Source organism: Alligator mississippiensis, chromosome 1 (assembly GCF_030867095.1).
Source record: "Alligator mississippiensis isolate rAllMis1 chromosome 1, rAllMis1, whole genome shotgun sequence".
NCBI lineage: Eukaryota > Metazoa > Chordata > Crocodylia > Alligatoridae > Alligator > Alligator mississippiensis.
Window position 1 is genome coordinate 161160266 of NC_081824.1, and position 23219 is coordinate 161183484.

General features: G+C 42.9%; 1 protein-coding gene across 1 annotated transcript in view; it reads left to right on the plus strand.

Moving 5' to 3' along the window:
• KIF26B (kinesin family member 26B) overlaps positions 1 to 23219 on the plus strand; it is a 498361-nt gene that overhangs the window by 313615 nt on the left and 161527 nt on the right. The window contains exon 5 of the mRNA XM_059716126.1: positions 3774 to 3957. Coding sequence (XP_059572109.1) covers positions 3774 to 3957 — 184 coding nt within the window. The remainder of the gene's footprint in view (positions 1 to 3773; positions 3958 to 23219) is intronic.

Genomic DNA, 23219 nt, shown 5'->3' on the forward strand with positions numbered 1-23219 from the left:
GACAGTGTGGGGACACGGTCAAGAAGGCCAACCGTACCTTGTTATGCATCCACAGATGCATCTCAAGCAGGTCCAAGGAGGTGATCTTTCCCCTCTATGCGACACTGATCAGGCCGCAGTTGGAGTACTGTGTCCAGTTCTGGGCACCGCACTTCAGGAGGGATGTGGACAACATGGAGAGAGTCCAGAGGAGGGCCACCCGCATGATCAGGGGGCAGCAGAGCAGGCCCTACGAGGAGAGTCTAAGGGACCTGGACCTGTTCAGCCTTCACAAGAGAAGGCTGAAGGGGGATCTAGTGGCTGTTTACAAACTAGTCGGGGGACCAGCAGGCATTGTGGGAGTCCCTGTTCCCCCGAGCACTACCAGAAGTGACAAGAAATAACAGTCACAAGGTGGCAGAGGGTAGATTCAGGCTGGATATCAGGAGGCACTACTTCACTGTGAGGGCGGCTAGGATCTGGAACCAGCTTCCAAGAGAAGTGGTCCTGGCTTCTACCCTGGGGGTCTTTAAAAGGAGGCTAGATGATCACCTTGCCAGGGTCATTTGACCCCACTACTCTTTCCTGCCATGGCAGGGGGTCGGACTTGATGATCAGCTTAGGTTCCTTCCGACCCTACCACCTATGATACTATGAAACAGTAATGTGTCATTCACTATTACAATGGACCTCAGTTGATTTATTTTAAGTTACTTAGAAATCAATTATGAGTTTAAAATAAAGCCACTTTAATAATGGCCAACGACAGCATCTACCCAAGGGCTTCAGGCAGTTTAAGATGCTTTAACAGTTAATTTGGATTAATTTTCCTTTGTGTCCCTTTGTAGACAAGTATGAACATTCTGGTTTTGTACAAAGGTATAAAACAGTTCATGGGATCCTCAGCAGCAGAGCTGAGTACAGGGTTGGACTCACACTTGGATCAACTGGGATCAGATGAGATAGTACGGTCAATCTGAGTAGGATCAGCTTCCTGGTTATATGTCAGGCCACACTGCTGTTACTATTTATTATGTCGGTAGTGACTAGAGGCTCAGATTGAGATCAGTTGTGCTAGACCCTATACAGATATCAAAAAGCAGGCTGCTCCTATTCAAAAAGTTCACAGCCTGAACAGGCAGAACAGGTAAATGGTGAAAGGAAAAGCCGGGGTACAGAAAGTCACTCCATCTAATCAGTCGCCTGTAGTCACGCAAATGGTCATTAGCAGAGCTGGGTTCTAAGCCTTGGTCCCCTGAGTCCTAGTCTTGTGCCCTGTCCACTAATCACATGCAAGTAGATATGCAGCAGACTCCTATTTGTCATGGCCCTCAGAGTGAATGAGGCAGTACCATCAACTTAACATGCCTAAAAGCAGTGGTTTGGTACTTCAGCCCTCCCTACTGGACTACACAACCAAGTTGTGGTTAGCTGTCATTACTAGTCCTCTTAGGTCTGTCATGCATATGCTTTTCAAAGAAATGAATGTCATGCTAGCTACTGTCATCTGGCAGCCTAAAGGCAGTTTAAACATACTCGTCTATTGAAATGCTTGGGGAATTATCTAGTTACTGCTTTTTTGATCACATTTCAAAACTAGCAAGATCTAAGACTGTCACAGATGCTTTTTTTTTTTTTTAACTATACTCCTCCCTTTGATTTTTTTTTCTCCTTGAAAGAAACAGTGTAAAACAGTCAAATATAACACAGTACACTTTTCTTTTCTTGGAAAAAACAGGATAAAGCAGAGAGATATAACATGTTGCTGCTCTTACATACATTTTACCATTGCAGGCCAAAAAAAAAATCCAGGTTCTTCTGTTTGAATGCCATCTCAAAGGTTACAACTGTCAAAACAGGATATAGTTCCAAGGTTTTGAAAAGGCCAGTTATCCTCCTATTTTTTGTTCTTTTAGAAAAATGTTCTTCATTGGTTCAAGAAGTAGTTTATGGGTATTAAGCGATCAGGATAGAAACTGGAACAACCTGATGTTGGGGAGCAGTAAATTGGCAGGAAGAGACCATGGCTAAACTGACAATGCTGCTCAGGAGACACGCTCACTGAGAGTTTGGCTTTCATCCAGGACGTGAGATAATGGGGTTGGTTGTATGAGTGAAATTGAGGCTATAATTTAGCCTGAGGTGTTAGCAGTTACCTATCCTTAAAAGCAGACTATTGAGTTTGCATGTGCATACAGCAGTGGGTTTTTTAGGGCTCATAGCTGAGATTGTGCACAGCCTCATACTTGTGTATGCAATGTAAGATTTTGCTTGAAAGAAAAATATAACTATAGCTAGGCCAGGAAACATTTTAAAAACTGGGATTCATAAATCCTTTTGTGAGCATGTCAAAGTAAAACACAGTCAACTCATAGTCAAGAGTCAACTCATAGTCAAAAGAACATTGTAACTAAAAAAGGTACATTTCTTGTTGATACCCTTTTTAGGCTTTATTTTTCCAGAAAAGGTCATAAAAGGGAAGGTTAGGTGATAAATCAGGAAAAGTAGTAGCAGAGTGATGTTGTAGCCATGATGGCTCAGAAGTTACACAAGAGGCAAGGATTTCTTAAGGTGCTCTCTTTTTTTTATTGGACCAACTATGTAGTTGGGATAAAGCTAGACAAGCTTTTCAATGCAAGACATTCCTCCTCAGGTCTCTGATTATAGGAAGCTTGGTGTATACATATAGGACTAAAATGAGTCAGTGACTGCATTGGCCTTGTTTTCTCTCTGCCTTAATTTATTATGAGGTAAAATGGGATTAACAGAGAAAATTACTCAGCAGGGATGAGAACTACTCAAAGCTGAGATGAGTGCGAATAGACTCATGTTTGGCTCTTCAAAATCTTTGATGCAAAATGATTTAATTAGTTTATGAAGTTTGACACGAACATTGTCACTGATTTTGGGTGCCTACCTGGCACCAATATAGACCATGTATGGGTGGGTGGGGGGAAGGGTGTCTGAGCAAAATCACAGTGACTAGTTTAATTGTTGAATCTTTTGTCAAAATTAGAAAACTTTCCAAATTAAAAAAAGACCAATTATTTTTAAATTGCAGCAGGGTATAAAACTGTCATTGTAATATACAAAAACCCTTTAGCTTTTTGATTCAGAGCCTAGGCAAACAACATCATTCTTGTTCAATGTTAAGTTGCTAAATCAAGGTCTAATTGGTTTAATTTACTAAATTGTTAATACAACTCCAGTTTCTCCATCTTGCAAAAAGCATAACTTGGGTCACCACATGTTCAGATTTCAGACTGATTCATGTTTTATGAGGTGTGAGAATTTTAAAATAACTAGTTCAAGGCTCCTTACACTCCAGTTAATTCACCTGAACATTTAATCATAATTAACATAATAGTGGCTACTTACATCCAAAAATTCCACAAATACTCGTTTTCTAACCAAAGGCTTATGGGTGACAAATGATTCTTTGTGAACACAAATAGCAAAACATTTAATTGATAGAGGTTTATTTTATAACATAAATGGCTGAATGAGTAATTATTGAACTGTAGATTCAGGAGAGCTCCTGCAGACTAAATTGGCGGACAATACAGTGACAAAGCAGGAGTGCTTAATTTTGATCCCACTTACTGCAGACCACCAAAGCCAATGCAATTATGCCAGTAAGAAATGGTTGTAAACGAGACCTTTAAAGCTTTTGGGGTCAATGAAGTCAAAACTGAGGAGTCTTTGTACATGTGAAGGTACAAATACATTAATAATAATTGATTGTTTGCTGAGGTTGTTTTTTATACTTCACTCTTGTCATTTTTCCCTCACAGAGCTGCTCAGAAGTTGAACCTTTCTTCTAAAAAGAAGAAACATCGGCCATCTACATCATCTGTCCCTGACTCTCCTCTCTTCTCCACCAGCTTCAGCAGTATCCTGCAGACTTCCCCACCCCCAGCACCACCATGTTTGCTGAGGGCAGTCAGCAAAGTAAAAGACACTCCAGGGTTGGGCAAGGTAGGTCTCAAAAGTATCACTAGTGCAATTTTTTTATTTGAAAAGAGGAAATATATCGATGCCAGACATTAACAGAGTATGAGAGCTGTTGTGTTTTCTTTTTGGTAGTCCACCTAAATTTGTTATCAGACTTCACAGAAAGGACTCATGAAATTGCTTGGTTATTGTAAGCAACCTTTTAATAAAGCAGGAGCTTTATTAGCAGGTGACACATACTCAGTGAATCAGACTTAATCCTATGTTAACGTAATGGGTTTCCAGCTACCACTAGTGGGAGCAGTGACATATCGTATCCATCAGGATATCTGAAGCAGCTTGGTTTCTGTGGCTGCTTACAGATGTGGGAGGGGGAAAAAACAGAGCTTTACTTTAAGCTCAGTGTGCCTCCATACTGAGTGCAGCACATGCCCAGAAGAGTCATCACATTAGTTAGACCCAGCTTGCCCAGCGTCTGTATAGATTGGGTGCTTCAGCAGGACTTTTTAACCCATGTATCTAATAGCTGATTGGTGCACGTAGGGATTGAGTAGTAGGGCGGTGAGAAGCTTCGGTAGTCAATTCAATTTGGAGGAGATTCGGCCTGAGTCTCTGAATCTGAACTGAATCAGGAGACCCATTCAAAGGTCTGAATCAAATCTGAATCTTCTGAATGGATTTGGAAAAGATTCAGAGAGATTTGGAGATTTGGATTGGCTGGGGAGAGGCAGGCACAGCCTGCAGGTTCTCCCACGGCTCCTTCGGCTGGTCAGGGGAGGCTGTAGGAGAATCCTCCATGGCTGCCCTGCCCATCCCCATCCCCCGCCTGACACCAGCCTCCTGGCATTAAAAAAAAAAAAAAAAGCCATGCACTCACTGGCTGTAGCAGTGGCTGTGGGGGCACTGGGGTCTCCTGGCAAAGTTGTCCCCCGCTGCCCTCGATGAGTGCTTCAACTGGCACCAGTCTCCCAGCAAGTGAAAAAAAAAGGGGGGAAAAAAGCCCTGTACTCACCAATCCGGGCGCCCAGAAACCCTGATTGCCACTGCCAGACCCGGTGAGTGCGGGGCTTTTTTTTTTTTTATTAAATTGCCAGTTTTCTGGGCTGGCAGGAGCAGCCATTGGGGGTGGGGCCGGACAGTGGCGGGGTGTGATTGGGGAGCAGGGGCTGTGCAGGGGGGCTCTGCCAGAAGACCCCAGGTTCCCCACAGCCGCTGCTACAGCTGGTGAGTGCAGGTCATTTTTTTTTTTTAAAGTGCCAGGAGGCTGGGCAGGTGGGGGATGGGGCTGGGCAGGGCAGCCATGGGGACTTCTTCTGCAGCTCCCCCCACCTGGGGAGAGGCAGGCACAGCTGGAGGAGCCACGGGAGAACCTGCAGCCACCTGGTTGTGCCTGCCTCTTCCCGGCCAATCCTAATCTCTGAATCAGTGCCAAATCAGCGCTGAATCTCCGATTCTGATTCAGCCAAATTGAATGGGGACAGTGATTCGAATCACCGAATCGAATTACCGTCCTCCAAATCGGTCAAATCTGAATTGAATATTTCCCTATTTGCACAGGCCTATTGAATAGCTGATTGGTGCACACAGGGATTGAATCAGCTATTGGATGAAAGAGTCAAAAAGCCCCTTTAAAGCACCCAATTTATACAGACGCTGCAGAGGTGGGTCAAACTAACATGCTGCCTCTTCTGGTAAAGTGTGCTTTGGTTTTTTCCATGTCTGTCAGTGCCCTATATTAGCATCCTATAACAGTCTTTTGTTTTTTGTTGAATTTTTTTTTTTTTGCTCGTCCGACCTAAAGCTGTTTGAAATATTGATTGATTCCAGAGTCTCAAGTACACAATATTGAAAGCAGGCCAGCTTGATGACATACTGATCTTTCTGCTCTCTCAGCAATCCTTCACCTATAATGCCCTCCACTGGTTGAACTCTGGGGCAGAATAGCAGTGGAACTGCTGCTTGTCTTACCTGGGGCATGAGCCCTTTCCTTTGGCCTTTTACAAATACCCATGTTTATGCAAATGGGGCCTTTGCAAGTGCAATTATGGCATAGTGCATTTGGCAGCACACTGTGACAGTTACTAAAGAAAGTACTTTCTTATATAAACTTAGTGTATTCTGGTGGGCCACATTTGCTGACTGTTAAGCAGAGACAATGAATATGTTGAAAAACATATTCTCCTTTTGTAACAGACAAATGGTAATGCATATCCTGGATGTACTGTACACATAAAGTATTTCCATCACTTTTAAACACTGAGAGAAAAAATGAGGCAGGAAGTTGCATGACTCCAGTTTTTGCACAGAACCATGTTGGTTATTTTCATGCATGGTTTATATCCCTCTCAGAGGCTTATAGGTCCTCCCTCTCCCTTTGTACTCCTTTTGGGGATGAAAAGTGCTGTGTAGTCCTGATTGTGGCCCCACTGAAGTGATTGGCAAAACAGTCATTGACTTCAGTGAGCACAGAAGGATTGGCACTCTATTTATGGTTCCAAACATTTGCTATGAACAGCTCTGTTTTGTTTAATTTAATCTTTAAATGATTCCCAGTTGCATGGTGTCTCACAGCTCTTATTTTTCTGGAGTTAAAAAGGGGTGTCTCTGAATAAGGATAGAGTTTCTATTCATGAATAATGAATGATATGCTCATGAAAGCAAAGAACTAATAGTAGCATTGGTCCTGATCTTGCATTCCTTATTTGGACAATTCTCTTATTGACTTCAGTGGGAATTTTTCCTGAGTGAGAGCTGCATGTTTTCACCCATAACATGGAAAGGGTCTATGCAAATATAAATCTACAGTTCTGCTAATGTGCTTTAGTCTGATCTGTCCATATTTGCAGCGTTCCTGCTTTAGTCTGATCTGTCCTCTTGTATCTCTAGGCCTCCATTTCACTAGGGTTCAAGCTATTTGTACAAGTAGTTTTGTAATATCTACAAATAGAGCTCAGATTAGCCTGTCCACCAATACAATTCAAGAAAGAAACCGAGTCTCCAGAAGTAAGAAGGCATTGCATTAATCTATTCAACAAGCCAATCGAATTCACCCCTGGAGACAAATCCACCTCTAGTGTAACTTCATTCAGCATGATAAATGGAGTCATGCTAAGGCTGAATTGGGCTTTAGCTTCATGTTATGGTGCACATAGGGTATTTTTTCCAAATGAAGTTTGTTATTGTGTGCATATAGGAAAAAAATCTATACAGAAAGTTTTTTTTTCAAATGACTTAACTTATGTTCAGGTTTAATCCATCTAATAAAAAAAACCTTGAGAATTCTTTTATTCTGAAACATCTCCATTAACAGAAAATATGTCTAGCCTGCAGTTTCAGGCATACAATTCCATTTCTGTCCTCTTCCATTATTTCTTCTACGAGTCACCCTATAATTATGACCTAAAGCTCATATACTTTCATTGAAGTGTTCCCATCAATTTAACTCTGTAGCATAATTTACATTTTAATATGTCAGAGATAGGTATGAGGCATAATAAATGGATAACCACAGATAAAGAATGCAGTTTCCCTGTCAGACTGGGAGAATTTCAGATATAGTGATGGAAATTTTCAGCTTGCTGGATTGTTGAAACATTAATTATTTTTATTATTATTATTTTCATTGTTGTTTGGCAGTGCCTGTTTGAAATGTAGACATTCTGACATGGCTGTTGAAGAAACTGTTAGTTCTGTCATCTCAAACATTGTAATTTAGATGAAAGGAAAAGTGTAGACCTATCTGAAGTAAGTGGAGTTGGGTTTAGAAAGGTCAACACTTGACTTTGTTGGTTGGAGTTTTGGCTGGTTTGTTCTGAAACAATAGGACGTTACTAAAGTTCCCAGCATAGCAAATCTTTGACTTCTGTGGGTGAGAAAAAAAAATGGGTTTGGTGTTTTCCAGTGCAAGTTTTTCATTGGAAAATGCTGATTTGTCAATACCGGGTTGCCCAATTCATTCATCCCCCATGCAAGCTTTAACCACCTTATCCATAGGGCAGATGAGTAGCATGGGCCCAGCCCATAGGCTCAGTGTGGTATGTGGGGCCATGTGTTCTGGCCTGTGGGGTTCCTCATATGTCTGGAAATTTAGTGGCAGAACAAGTGCTAATTGCTGCAGCTCTAGGAGCTGCCACTGCTACTCTGCTACTCTGCTGCCAAATTTCTAGACCGACAAGGATCCCCACAGGCCAGATGACACAGCTCCACAGACTCTGTTTGGCCACACCAGTCAGTATTGCAAGTCTTTTGGGCTGTTAGGGAAACTCAGGGTTGGTGGGATTGGGACAGCCCATGCAGGGTGCCTTGGATCCAAGGGAGCCCTGACACATAGAAAACCCCAGATTTTCCAGGATCTTGGCATAGAGGTAGGACCTTAGAAGACTTGACTGAAAATAGAGTAAAACAGTGGAGGAATTTAGTTATTGAATGGCTCGAACTCTGCAGTAGGGAAAGCAGCAAGAGGGGGGCAGGCAGTAGGGTAACCGATGAGTCTTGAGGGGAGGAAATGAAGCAGCCTGACCTCCACCATTTGTCCCCTTTTGCACCTTGGCACCAGTCACTTGCTTCCCCTACCTTGCCTGCCTCCATAACTCCCCCCCTCCGCCCCCCCCCCCCCCCGGCTTCCTGAAAGGGTCCAGGTCCCTCAGTCTCTCCTCATAGAGCTTGTCCTGTAAGTCCCTCACCATACGAGTGGCTCTCCTCTGGACCCTCTCGAGTCTATTAACATGCTTCTTGAAGTACAGTGCCCAAAACTGGATGTAGTACTCCAACTGAGATCTGACCAATGCTGCATAGAGGGGAAGTATCACCTCCTTGGTTCTTTTTGTCATGCATCTGCTGATGCATGATAAAGCGCGGTTAGCTTTGCTGATGATTTCGTCACACTGACGACTCACGTTCATCTTGGAGTCCACTATGACTCCAAGGTCCCTTTCCGCTCCTGTACTGCTGAGAGGGACATTCCCCAGCCAGTAGGTGTGCTGAATATTTTTGCGCCCCAGGTGCAGCACTCTGCACTTGTCCTTGTTGTACTGCATCCTATTGTCTACTGCCCACTTTTCTAACCTGTCCCCATCCGCCTGCAATCGTTCCCTACCCTCTGGTGTGTACGCTTCACCCCACAGTTTGGTATTGTCCGCAAACTTGGACAGAGTACACTTCACACCCACATCCAAGTCACTGGTGAAGATATTAAAGAGTGCAGGTCCAAGGACCGAACTTTGCAGGACCCCACTGCCCTCATCCTTCCAGGTCGATACCAACCCGTCTACTACCACTCTCTGGGTGCGAGCGCTAAGCCAATTTACCACCCACCAGACTGTGTAAACATCTATGTCACAGCCTCTTACTTTATTTATGAGAATGGGATGAGATACCATATCGAAGGCCTTGCTAAAATCCAAGAAAATGACATCCACCTCTACTCCTGTGTTTAAGTGTTTTGTGACCCTGTCATAAAATGAAACCAAATTGGTTAGGCATTATCTGCCTGCTACGAATCCATGCTGATTTCCCTGCCGCATTATTTTTCCCACTGGACTCCCACAAATATGATCCTTCATAATCTTTTCAAAGACCTTTCCAGATGGAGGTGAGACTGACTGGGCTATAATTACTCGGATCCTCCTTCCTCTCCTTCTTGAAAATAAGGACCACGTTGGCCCTTTCCCAGTCCTCTGGGACCTGACCCAAGCACCACGAGTGCTCAAACAGCTGTGCCAGTGGTTCTGCAATGACACCGGCCAATTCCTTCAGTACTCTCAGATGCAGCTCATCCAGGCCTGCTGACTTGATCACATCCAGTCCATCCAAGTGACTTTGCACCAAGTCACTGTCAACAGGGGGCTGGTGTCCCTCTGATGCCTGTCTAAGAACCCATTAGGAGACTTATCTTGAGCCCTGTTCAGGAACACCGAGGCAAAACACTCATTGACTAGTTCAGCCTTGTCCCCCCTGTTTGTCGCTAATTGCTCCTTCTTGTTTAGTAGGGGTCCTATGCTGCCCTGCTCCTTCCTTTTACTCCCTACATACCTAAAACAAAGACTTTTTGTTGTCTTTAATTTGTGTTGCCAGCCTCAGCTCTGTAGTTCCTTTGACTTTTCTAACTGCCTCCCTGCAAGTGCGTGTCAAGTAGGTATACTCCTCCTTGGTAGCTTCCCCCTGCTTCCACTGCCTATATGCCTTCTTTTTTGCCCTTAGGCTCCCCTGGATTTCCCTGTTTATCCAGGGAAGTTTTTTGGCACTTTTCCCCCTTTTCCCTCGTACTGAGAGCATCTCCCTCTCCACCCGAAGGATCGCTTTCTTTAGGAACAACCACCCTTCCTGAACTCCCATCTCCCCAGTAATCTTCTCCTGCAGTGCATCAGTGACTAGACTCCTAAACACACTGAAGTTAGCCTTCCTAAAGTCAAGCACTTCCAACCTACTACTTATCTTTCCTACCCTATGCCATATGGTGAATTCGATTGATTGGTGGTCACTGTCCCCAACATGACCATGAAAATGCAGCTCGCCTACCAGGTCCTCCCCTGTAGCCAACGCCAAGTGCAGTAAGGCATTCCCCCTCGTGGGACTGTATACCTCCTGCATTAGGTGAGGGTCCCACATGCAGGTTAAGAACCTATGCGAACGATTGGATTTGACTGACTGCTCCTTCCAGTAGATGTCAGGGTAGTTTAGGTGCCCCATGACAACCGCGTCCCTAGATGGTACAGCCTCTGAGAGCTGCCTCATGAATTCTAAGTCTAGCTTTTCCTCTTGGTGTGGCTGTAGCAGACCCCCACCACCCCAAGTCCCTTTCCCCTCGACCTCCATGTATCCTAACCCGCAATGCCTCAACTTTCTCCTCCTCTGATCCCATTTTGATTAGGGTAGATGTATAATGCTCCTTTACATAGAGAGCAACCCTGCCCCCTGTCCTTCCTACTCTGTCCCATCTGTACAACCTGTATCCCTCAATGTGTACCGCCCAGTCATGGGTAGGGTCCCACCAGGTTTCCGTTAGCCCCACTCAATCAAAGTTATTGTCTGCAAGCAAGAGTGCGAGTTCTTCCTGCTTGTTCTTCCTGCTTGTTATATCTTCCAAATCTCCTTTTTGTTTCTGAGGAGAAGTTATGTTAACGCAGAGGATTTTTTCCTTTCCACCAGGTAGGATGTGACTGATGGTGTTTCTGCCCCCTTCACTCCCCTTTCTGGAGAAAGAGCTTTAGGGCCAGTTTACTTAGCCATTGTTTCAGTCTGTACAAGGAGCAAACACGACCTTCTCTGAATGGGAATGGCTATTTTTGCTCAAACACCCATCACCAGCAACTTGTCTGGTCTAGGGATTGGGTTCCTCTTGGGTGTGAGAAGAGCTAACTATCCCACCTGACCATTTGCAGCTGCAGTGGCTATTGTTTCTTAATCACACATGTCTGGCCAGGATGCATATCAACTGGATCTCCCTTGGGTGTATGCTAAATAGTTTACTTGCTTATCTTCCCATTACATCATGAAATTACAAGTTTGTTTATATCAGATGCTATAATACATACAGACAAAACCGAACACAGCTTCATACTAGCTACAAATAGAGACCAAACACCACATTGGGAGAATATCCATGCATGCCACATGATGAACCGCAAAGGCAACTTGGTTTTGGGGTGAATCAGTGACAGACACCTCTGCCAAAAACTATGCTCTGCAAAGCCTGTCTGCCCAAGTAGTTCAGACTTCAGAGCATGGGAGAAAATATGAAAATACCTTTATGAAAATCTATTGTGTGGGTGATATGCCTTTGTTTAGGATAGAGATAAGTACCTGTTTTGCCTACTGCTATCGTTCTACTTGTTCCCAGAATGGAACTAAAAGACGTTTCACAGTCATCTTAAACAAAGGGTGACAGTTACACACACCTGGCCTCAACAAGTTTTGAGCCAATCTGTAACAAAACAGTAATATTTTTAAAAACAAGCATGTGTTGTATGAGCTGTAGTTTATAACTCTTGCAATTAATTGAATAGCCCTTGTCAAAAGATGTTTTGAATATTTGCTTCATTTCCTCAGTGGAAAATGAAGGGGGCTGGGGTGGTGTAGGCACAGGCATTAAGGTGCAAAGTCAACTATTTCGCCCAGAGTTTGCAAGTTCAAGGCTAAAGCAGAAGTGCTCACAGTGCGGCCTGTCAGACTCCCAACAAATCTGCAAATTCTGCTAAATACCTTGTCACAAGGACACAAAAAAAGAAAGGAAGTGGAAAGTGAAGACACGTTTAGAATGTAGTGAATTGTATAGATTCCTTGAAAGGAAGAAAATTGATGTATGTTTTGATTAAATACACAGGACATAGGGAAAATAACATATAGGAGATGTATATATATTTCACCAAGGAGATTTGTGGATGTGATCAATTTTTTTTGGCAACAGGGCTGTATGAATTAAGTGAGTGTTTATGAAAATCCTGATTTAAGGTCAGCAAAAAGCCAAACACAACTTTTGAAATATGTACAGTAGCTCATGTCATTGACATCCATATTGAAGCTCTTTTTTAAAGGGAAGCAGGGAAAGAGTCTGTCTGAAACCATCATCACTGGGATGTAGGGAGAGAAAAAAGTTAACTGTTACAGGACAAATGAGAGCTTTACTCATTGCCACTGAAAACCATTTCTGAAGAGAACTGTGGAAACTTTCTCTTCAAAGTTGCCATGGTTACTAAAATGGGAAAAAAGAAGAAATACCCCATGAGGCATTTAAAGGAGACATGTGTGTTCATCGTTGTTGTCAACATGATTGTTCTATAAATTAAATAGTTAGTTCCACTTGGAATGAAATCCAGGTGGCCTTTTGCCCTCCAGTAAGAGTTGCTCATAACTGAGATTTTCTTCTGCAAGCACAGTGAATGGATCTGGCTGAGGCCTTCCTACAATTTGGCTAGATTCCTACTAAGTGTGCACTACCAGGAGGATTTTAATACTTTTCACTTCAGTCTGCTTGAAGTTAATAGAAGTTGGAAGAGTTGCTGTAAACAGTGTTAATCTCTGACTTCCCCCAATCATATTTTCCATGTACAGTTAATTTGTCTTTCTCTAAACTACAGCCTGTTCTGACAGTGCTAGAGCAACCCCAGGCTGGAACATGGGGCCAGAGTCCAGCTTGTCCATGAGTGAGCAAGGGAGAATGTGCACGGAGGAGACCTTCACCCACCCATGCTCCCACCACGGAGGAGGTGCCATAAATGGTAACCCCTGCCCTCTCCTGTCTGTAGGAACTATCCTCTGTAGGCTGTAAACAACCTAAAAAGGGGTAGAGGAGAAGGCAGGGCCACTACCTAAATCCCTGCCTTGCAGCCAGCAGCACAGCCTGACTGGGCAAGACTTGCTGCACTACTATTTCATCAGATGACTAACTCTTGTGTAGGGAGTCAGAAAGTTACCTATGACAGCTTCATTTAAGGGGAGTGAGAAATTCCCATCTTAAGTCACCTGTAAGTAGCCTAAGTGGCTGCTGGGCAGCTAGTGAACTGGGCAGTGCCACTAGCTCAGACCATCCTAGATTACTGTAGGGTTCCTGGCCCATAAGGAGCTGTGTGCTGCTTCAGAAAGGCTGTGGTTGATGGGAAGGTATCAAGCCTGGACTGCCCCATTGGTGAAAGCCTTGGATGAGGGGCAGATAGGCACAGGTAGGACAGACACCATGTAGATGGACATTTTTTCTATATGAAGAAGCTTGGGTGGGCTTGAGATGTGTGACCCAGTTGGGAAAATTAAGGGGGAATGCACCTGCAGTGCCATATGTGGTTGTAAGGGGATGTGCAGAGGTGGACTGACCCTGCCATGGGGCATCAGGAGCATTGTCTCCGTGCACATGCTATTGAGATTGGGCCTGGCATTGCAAGCATATTCTGCCTTCAATTTCCCCAGCTGGCTCATAAAGAACCGTAGTCAGGCACTCATGTGTCAGAGAGCACCCATTTCTGAGGATCTCATTTCTTAGCAAACAGCTTGAACAGTCACACAGAAGAAGCCTTCCCTCATGCTTCAGAGGCAGAGCACACCTCTGTGCTAAGAGTCTACCTGCCTCACATCTAGGCTTTTTAACTGCAGGGCACTTAATTCCTTCCCTGGAACCAGGGCTTCTTTGCCAGCTGCAGCACTTTTACATGCAGCTCCTGGCAGGACTTTCTGCATCTTTCTGGAGAGGTTTCTTTCTGAGTATTCTGTGTTTAATGGATGCTTCCTGCAAAGCTCACTAACTGAGCTGTTGGTTTTTTATTATGGCCGGATATTTGTTAGCTGATTAGGTTCCAAGCAGCCACCTACCTGGTTAACTATTTACAAGTGGTTTGGGATTAATTCATTGCCCCTAAGGGGGGAGGGAGGGGGGGGGGGGGTTGTATTCCAGATAGACTGGTCCCCAATTCTTCTTAAGTGGCAAACTGGGAGTCTTAGTTGGCGAACTTGCTTGGGTGGAATTCCTGTGGTCAGCTACACCTGGAATGTAGGGGCAGACTTTTACTCTTAAAACTGCATGCTAATTCACTGTTCTTCATGCTACTATGTCTTTAAGTGGAAAGATATCTCTGTAACTTGGTAGAAATTTCCTTTCAGTCAGAACAATGGATGAAAAAGCAAAAAAAGAGATCTTTTATCCTTCCCATCACAATCAGGTTTTAGACAACCTCAGCAAAATCAAATGATCTCTACCTCTATCAAAATGCAGACATCAGATATCCTATTCCCAATCTGATCCCACTTGGACCAGTTTTGCAGCAGTATAACTCAAGAGAGGTGTCAACATCTGTCTTTTATTTTTTATTCACTAAATGGAAAGGATACCAGAATTGTCTCATTTAAAATACTGTGATGGAACGCTAGAAGAAGAACTATATGGATAACAGGTTGTTTTTTAGTAAACAAAGGTATTGCAGAAACTTACTTTTATTATATGTATCTTGGAAATGTTTTGGTATGTATAGGTGGTACCCACTGAAATGATCCTATATGTGCTCAGATTCTGTAGGGATGGGTGACTTGATGGAAACGTAGATGGATAGAGGAAAGTTCTAGACAGAAGTTATACTACGAAACAAACAAAGGAAGGGAACAGGGTTAGAGAAAATGGTGTTTAGCTTATTCTAATCAAATGTCTTGTTTCAGTATTAGAAGTTCCTTCTGTGATTCTTTAATATGGTTGCATTGTGTAATGGAAATTGTGGAGCAAGATAGATTTCATGTAGTTCAGCATAGGTTTTTTTTTGTTTTTGCAAGATTTTGCTTTGACATGCAAAGAAAAAATGGTTTTGCACATTTATAATTGGCTTATCTACACAGGGCATGTCAATGTTGTCAGGAGGGCATGGCTGCTCTGTGTGCAACAGTCCAAAATGGATGGAATGTTTTTCCTTCCAGCAGTAATGGGCATGTACTAATCAGCTCTTTGTTTTGGGTGCATAGATGGCTATGTAGTACCTGATGAAGTGAACCCTGGCTCACGAAAGCTAATGCAGCTCTGATTCAGTGAATCTGTAGGGTGCATCTGTACCTTGCCTTCTGCTGTTTTAAAATATAGCTTGTGTGGAGGTGATATGCTGTACTTCACTGGGGCATTCCCTGGTGCAACCAGGAGGCAGTGAAGACATGCCCACAGTGTTGTAGACATTGTGTTGGGCATGTTTTTAGGTTCCACACTGTAACTGTAATAGGGTGCTCCTCAGGAGACAACTGGGTGCCCTGCCCCCCTGTAGTGGGGCAGTACCTGGTACCTACTCTGGTCCCCTAGTCTGGCTCCTTTTCTTGTCCCTCTTTCACTTGCCATATCCTGCTACTAATTGAGATGTTTTTCAAGAGTCTGTCTTTAAGGAACCTAAGCCTAGGCTGTAGGCACCTTGTCTCCCTATCCTGTCCCTAGCTCTGAGTCTGACAGGACTGCATGGGGCTTTGCCCCCTTTCTCGGTCTTCTGTCCCTTCCTCTTTGCCAGTGCGTGGATGACCAGCCCTACTGGGCTTCAGTCTGTCTTAGTCTGCTTGCTCCTTTGCTCTCAGTCAATGGATGTCTCTCTTTTCAGGCATCAGCTCTCCTAGCCAGAGGGGTTTCCATCCATGTCTCCCTGCACGGCTGTGTCTCCCTCTTCTGTTCTGGGAAGAGTTTATCTCTCATTCATCCCCACTCATCTGATCAGCTGACTGAGCTTCCTGCCGCTTGGGTGCAGGTGTGCTCAGTCTCTTGTTCTTCTCCCCATGCTGGGTCCTGCAGCAAGTGTGAGCCCATGGCCAGGGCCTGACCTCATCCCTTCTCTGGGTCCCTGCTCTTCCTCTGTGCTGTGAGCTGCTTGTTGCAGCTGGGGTCGCCCTGTCTTGTGTAGCCAGGGCCTCCCTCCACAGCTGGGGTCTTCTCCAACCTCTCCATGCTGTCTGCCTCCCTCCTTACAGCAGGTAAGTATCCCCTGCTTTGCGCTACAAAGGTTCTGGCCTTAAAGGCCAGGCCACTGCCTTCCCTGGCCCTCTCTTCTCCATAACAGGACTAGGGTCCCCTGTTACAGTAATATACAGTATAACATGTAGGGTATTGTATTGTGATAGTGTGCATGTGTGAGGTTAGACAGTGACATACATAGCTGTAATTTTGTAGACATCTAGCCAACCATGATGCACAGTCCACAGGCTCAGTTGACATGACTATTGCAGTATAGTCAAGCTAAAGAAAGAAACTACAGAGAGAGCCTTAACATCTGGCCACAGGCTACATTTTTTATTGTTGTTGCTATTGTTTTCTGTTTCAGACATACTTCTGTGATGCTGAAGTGGTAACAGAGTACAGTTGCCACATTTGTTTGAAATCTCTTAAATGTGTATATGAATGAGGTTTGAATGAAAACCCTTGGCAAAACCCTAGAATATAACATTCTCATTTTGATTTCTTTGGACCTTTTTAGTATATTTAATGTTAACTTCCTGTGCTCCTTACATCAACATTGTATCCTTTAATAAATAACTTGTTGCATTATAATGTAATAGTTACTCAACTTGCTGAACTGCTAATACTGGATTTTCAAACTTTGCCCCCCAAATTCTTTGCTCAGTTTTAAAACCCTGCAGAGGAGACTAATACAAATCAGGAAAGTCAAGATCAAAGAAACTGAAAATTACAAGGGCAATTCTAGTTCAGTGCTGAATAAGGAATTAGGTATTGAATGGTTTTCCAAACCTGGGAATGCAGTTTCTTTTGAGATCTTATTAGAATGGCAGGCAGTGTATGGTAAGCATTGAACATAGCTTTTATTATGCACATTTTTTTTCTCTCTCAAACTTCCTAAAGCCCTTTTTCTCCCTCCTCCCACCCCCTAGACCTTTTCCCTTTGTATTTGACTCCTCTCTGCATGTGTCCATGAGCAGGGCTCAGAGGAACTGACAGAATGGTAAAACTGTTGGAGGCTTCACTACAGCACTGCTGTAACAACACTGACTAATGATCCAGCTGAGCCTATTGATTCAGCCACAAGGTCACTTGGTACAGGACTGGCCAGTAGCATATTAGCTGAGTATGTTAGTTCGTGAGAATAAAAGTATTACTAACGTTAAGAATTGTTTTCCTACATAAAACCAGAACATACTTTGGAATACACAAATATTATTCTAAAGAAAAATCCCTATGGGATATAAGAGAAAATGATAGCTTTTCTATAATTTGGGTTAATCATTCTAAAAGTAACAGGAAATTCTGTTCCATCTGTGCAGTGATACAAAGCATTGATACATTTTCCTTATTTTCTATTAAATTCCACAATTTTTAGATTAATTTCCATGGAATGCTTTTCCCTTCTTATAGACCCATGGTAGGTTACATCTATATTGCATTCTACAGGGTTTTTCCATGTACTTCCTCAACTTATAATTGGTTTTTTGTAGAAAAGGCTGTTGTGTTTATCAAAATACAAGAAATAAAGGTATTACACACAACCTAATTTTGTAAGTTAGCCTTCATCAAGCAGATATTTTTGTTATAGCTATGTGGAGGTGGAAAAACTTGAATCTACCAATCCTTTCTCTCCTTCTCTCATCTCCCATAGGAGATATGACATGTATTTTAAATTGTTGTACGCAGTGCGGGATTAATTATCTTCCCTTGAAGCCTTTCTTTCTTTTTGCACCCTTTGGCCTTGGAGGGATATCTGAACACAGTTGATTAGCAGTAGAAATATGCTCTCCACTAGAATGGCCACAACATCTCGACCCAATTCCTGGCAACTGTCCCACTCAGAATGCCTTCGCAACTCAGGAAAATAACTAAAACTGCTGGATTTTGCCTTAAATGTCTGTCAGCTATCAGGAGCATTGCTAAGGTATGTGCTGGCAAGAGATCTGACAGTGGAGCTGGGGATGTGTGTTTTCTGGCCACACAGAAGGTGAAGGCATGCACACTGATTGATAACAACATGTGCAGATGTGATAAACATAAGGGGGCCCATGCTTCTTTTGGGAAACTGAATAGCAACACAAATGAGGAAAAGAACTCCCCAAGAGACTTGTGTTTGGTGTGGAGTGGGAATCATGAATCTTTTCAGATGGGAGGGAGTTATTTATCATGAAAACTATTGTGCTGTGTGAGGCACTGCTGCAACAGAGCGCTGCCAAACGATTCCCCACCTTATCAGCGCATATTAATAATGCAGCAGGAATAATAGAAGTATAAATTAAAAATAACTGGATGGACAGATAAGCAGAGTTCTGGAGATTGCTTTAAACAATTCACTGCTGTGCAGCAAACATAGAGAGAAATATGCTTTTGCTTTTCACTGTTTCCTTACTGTTCTTGTTATATCTCTAAGCATTACTGCTACAGCTTTACGCAGAGCTTATTAGTTGTATTCAGGACATTTGCTCACTCACTTGCTCGTTCACTTACTCCCACTCCCAGTTTACAGTACAAACCCATAAAAGGCATTGTAAGTCTCACATGTCCAGACTTCTGGCTACATTTAAATGCAGTAATGTTTTATTAGGGGAGCTAGCAATTATTTCAGTTTCTAGGTGACTTGAAAGATCTTAGGCAGAAGGCATGGTAGATTTGCATCTTGCCATCTACACATTCCCCAAGGGGGCGCCCCAAGTGTGTAGACTAAATCAGAGATGTATAACATAAGCTTTTATATGCAGTAGACACCGCTCTTTCCACACTGACTATTTCTTGATCTCTGATGTCTCAATGGCAGGACCTTAGAAATGGAAGACTTCATATGCAACTGAATTTCAGTTTACAATTCTTTTTTCCTGATTCTTATATGCAGTGTTCATGCTTGCCCCATCCAGTCATCCTAGGAAGAGTTTAACTGATTTCTGAGCATCCACAGGGGAGACTTCAGTCACATTAAAATAATTAATAAAAATGCGAATCCCTCTTTATGCCACCACTGCAAGATAAGAAGTATATTTGCTTCAGTGTACTGACTGATCTTTTTTTTATTCTGTTTCTTATTTACTAAGTCATTTTCAGGACTCTCTCAAATTCAGCTCTCACTAAAAGAGGTTAGCGAGATGTGCAGCCATTTCACACAGTTCTGTTTGAGCAACGCTGGCCCATTGAGAGTTACGCCTATCAAGTAAATCCATTTGATTGAACGTCTGATACAGAAATATAGCTAAAGCTTAAAGAATGGTACACCTATTACTCCTACCAGCTTGCTGCAAAGCAACACCATTTGTAAAACTAACAATATGGAAGCTCAGTGTCACAGACTGTAAATCATTTGTCATCCTGTTTTAATACGGTTTAGCAGTCCAAAGAGTTTCTCCATGTAATATTTTTATTATTGAAGGATTTAATTTACTGTACAGAATAATGAATCACAATCTTGTCACCACAGAAATGTCCTGTGATGCTTTAAGGGGTAAGTCTACATCAGTGAGTCAGCAGGTTAAATGTGTGGAGAAAACTTCTGCTTAAATATCAATTTCTTCTGTTAGACTAATGGGAAATAGGATAAAGGGATGGGAGATGAAGTGCACAAAACCTCAGGCCATTTTCAAGGTGCACACAGACTGAGTAGCCACACTGCCAGCAGGGGGATTGTTTCTGTGGCTGAAGGATAGGAATTGTTGCGTACCAGGTCTTGTAGTAACCACAGAGTCGCTTTGCTTCTTGGTATGTCCATGCAGCAGTGTAATTGAAGAAGCTCAGTGTTTTTGCTGATACAAAGGAGCAGAGAGAACAGCTATTGGCTCTGCCAGATCCCCTTTTCTCTTCCTCAGTTCTCACTTCTCCAGATGCTTTATTCCATTCTTTCCCCTCACCTGAGAGCTAGCATGCAGCTTTATCTCCTCTAAGCCATCTCCCAGTGCTGACGCTGAACAAGCTGGTCAAATTGTATTTTGATTGATGATCATTACGAGTAAAGTCTCTTAGTTAACAGATACTCTGCAAACTACTGATTTTTTTTTTCCTTTGCATATATTTCTTATTTGTTGATATTCACCAAGTAGCTCAGCCAAATAATTTTTGGATCATGGGTGGCTCCATAGGTGTTAATTCTGCCTGGTCATTATTCATTGTTTGTATTGTGTTAGGTGGTTAGCCAAAACTTACACCATTGTTTTTTCCTCCCTGGTTGAATGAATGAACATTTCTGAGCAAGAGGACAGAGGGTGAAATTTCCAGGATTCCCATGCATTTTCACACATGCCTGTCAGGTGTGACTCATGGAAAAGCAGGTACCAGGGTCATAAACTGCTCAAAACTTGGACTTGAACCTTCCAGCAGACTGACACGCACAGGGCACATCTACATGAGATGTTTACTGTGCAGCTGACTAACTAACTGCACAATAAATGTCTTGGCGTTTACACATGCGCCCCTATTAGGCTGGAGTAAACGAATATACATTGCAGCAGAAAGTTACTTGTTCATACAAGTACTATCCCGCTGCAAAGTAAAAAAACTCCACAGCAGCACATGTCGATAAGTGCCCTGGCTTGCTGGGGCACAAAGGTGCTTCAATGTGGGGGCTGCCTGCTGGCTAGACCCGCACTAAGGCTCCTTTGTGCCCCAGCCAGCCCCTCTGTAGCATGTTGAGTTGAGGGAAGCAGCCCTGGTCTGACAGGCTGTCCCTTGGGGACCCCTGCCAGTTGGGGCTGCTCCAACCTGGCTCCACGTGCTACTTCTGAATAAACTGTGGAGCTTATTGCTCTGGAGTTAATTGCTTCCACGTGCGTGTTTAAATGGTGCACCCGTGAGCAATAAACTGAGGAACAGTAATTTCCATGGTTTATTCATGCACTGTAATAGCATGTGTAGACATGCCCACAGACTGCTGGCTTCTGAAATGTAGTATTACAGACAGTGGCTTAGGGTCAGCTGGCAAGGCCATATCAGAAATAAGATGTTCAGAAAAAAGATTGACACAAAAGTGGCAGCCACTTACAGGGCAAAGAGAAGGCAGCTCCACCTGTTTGGACACATCTGCTGGATGAAGGGCAGCCACAAGAGACAGACTGTGCAGATAGCAGCTGGATATATGTGAAAGTGCTGAAGAGTGAAGAGATAGAGTACAATGACAGTGAAATGACTGTGCTATAGACAGTAAAAAAGGTACATGCCCTTCAGTGTGATTATTTCTTGCTTTTTTTGGAATATTCCTATGAACTGACTTCTTTAGTAGAGTACTTATCAGAGCAAGCATTTCTCACTACAGTTTAGTTTTTATTTGTGTTACCCAGTCACTTGTAATGAAACTATCTCACTTCTACTGTAATCATGTTACAAAGAAGCGTAAATAGATAAGACTTGTTTTTGCTCACAAGTAAGTTTAAAATATCTGCGACTGGAAAAAGAACACCACTTTTATCACTGTAAGCTTTAAACACAGCAATAGTTTTTCTTCCCTTGCTATAGATTCCTATAACTGTGTGTTAGAGGAACAGCCATGCAAAGTTCTGGGTCTCATTGACATGCTTTTAAAAATACACCACTACATAAACAAACCCAGCAGTTATTTCAAGATCAAATAACTTCTTAAAGCAAAACTCCAAGAATGCCCTTTCACCTCCACCTGATTCCTCACCATAATCTTAGACCATTGCTACTCATGATTTACCCATCATCCAATTCCTTGAAGAACGGTTAGCATTTTCCTCTGTAGATTTAAGGAATGAAAAGTGCAAGACTGATGTTTCAATACTGCTTCACAATTTCAAATGTAATGAACCAAAATCCAAATTTGTAATGGTTGTTGAAAGTCTGTTTGATAAGATAATCAAGCTGGGATAGTTAAGCAGCTAGAATGGTTCTTTGTATTTTCTTTAGGAGTGTCTGAAGCCAAAAATCTTTAAGACTAGTTATCAAAACAATGTTTGGATTGAAGGCATAAAAAGGGTCATGAGGTTCTGTAAGAATGATTAATTGGGCATTTTCTTGAGGTCTGGTGATATGAACCAAATTTTTCATGGCTCTCACAGACAGAGGAAATTTTAGAATTAAATGTGATGGTTTCACCTTCACGGTGTGTTTCTACTTAATGGGAATTGAAAAATAGAGGGACAAATGATGCCTTGTTCTTCTATGGCTTGAAAAAAGGAATGGTAAGAAGAACCTCAGTATAATACCGCCCTTGTATGATGAGTGGCTGAACCCAACAGCGCTGGGTTCAGCATTTACTGAACTGTGTGGGATTAGCAGTATTAATCTCTACAGAATGGCCAGAAGGAAGTGGAGCTGTGACCCACCCTCCACTCCTTATCGGCAAATGAAATTGCCAGTTAATGGGAGGAGCTCAGACTCCACCATCTACAGTGGCTCTGCCCTGGGGAGCGTAGGAAGAGGCAGTACTGGGAAGGCGGTCAAGCTGTATTGATGGCAAAGATTTGAAATCAAACAGAAAAATGCTTTCCTGAAAAAAGCAGGAGAGAGTCAGGAGAACCATCTGGTGTCTTCAAGAGTAGTAAGATCCCAGATGACCAGAGGCTTAGAGTAGCTGAGGGAAACAGCAGTCTGAGCAGCAAGCCCAAGATAAAACAGGGGTGGACAGTGAACTGTTCAAAATGGATGAGTTTTGAGGTGCATTGGTAGGTAAAGTGACCTGGTTATTGCTTATATTGTGTGTTGTCTTTTTTGGTCTCTGAGACTGTCAATGCAGTGTCTTTCCTAAATATTTTGTCTACTTTATATAAAATGAAAAAAAAGAAATTTCCTGTGTTCTATACATTGGGCCTGCTGTCCTACAGCAGCCATGCCTTCAATGCAAAAACCAGCCATTGCATAAAAAAGTAAAATCAAAACACCTATGTCATGTCTCACTGCCTTTTAGTTTACACAAACCAAC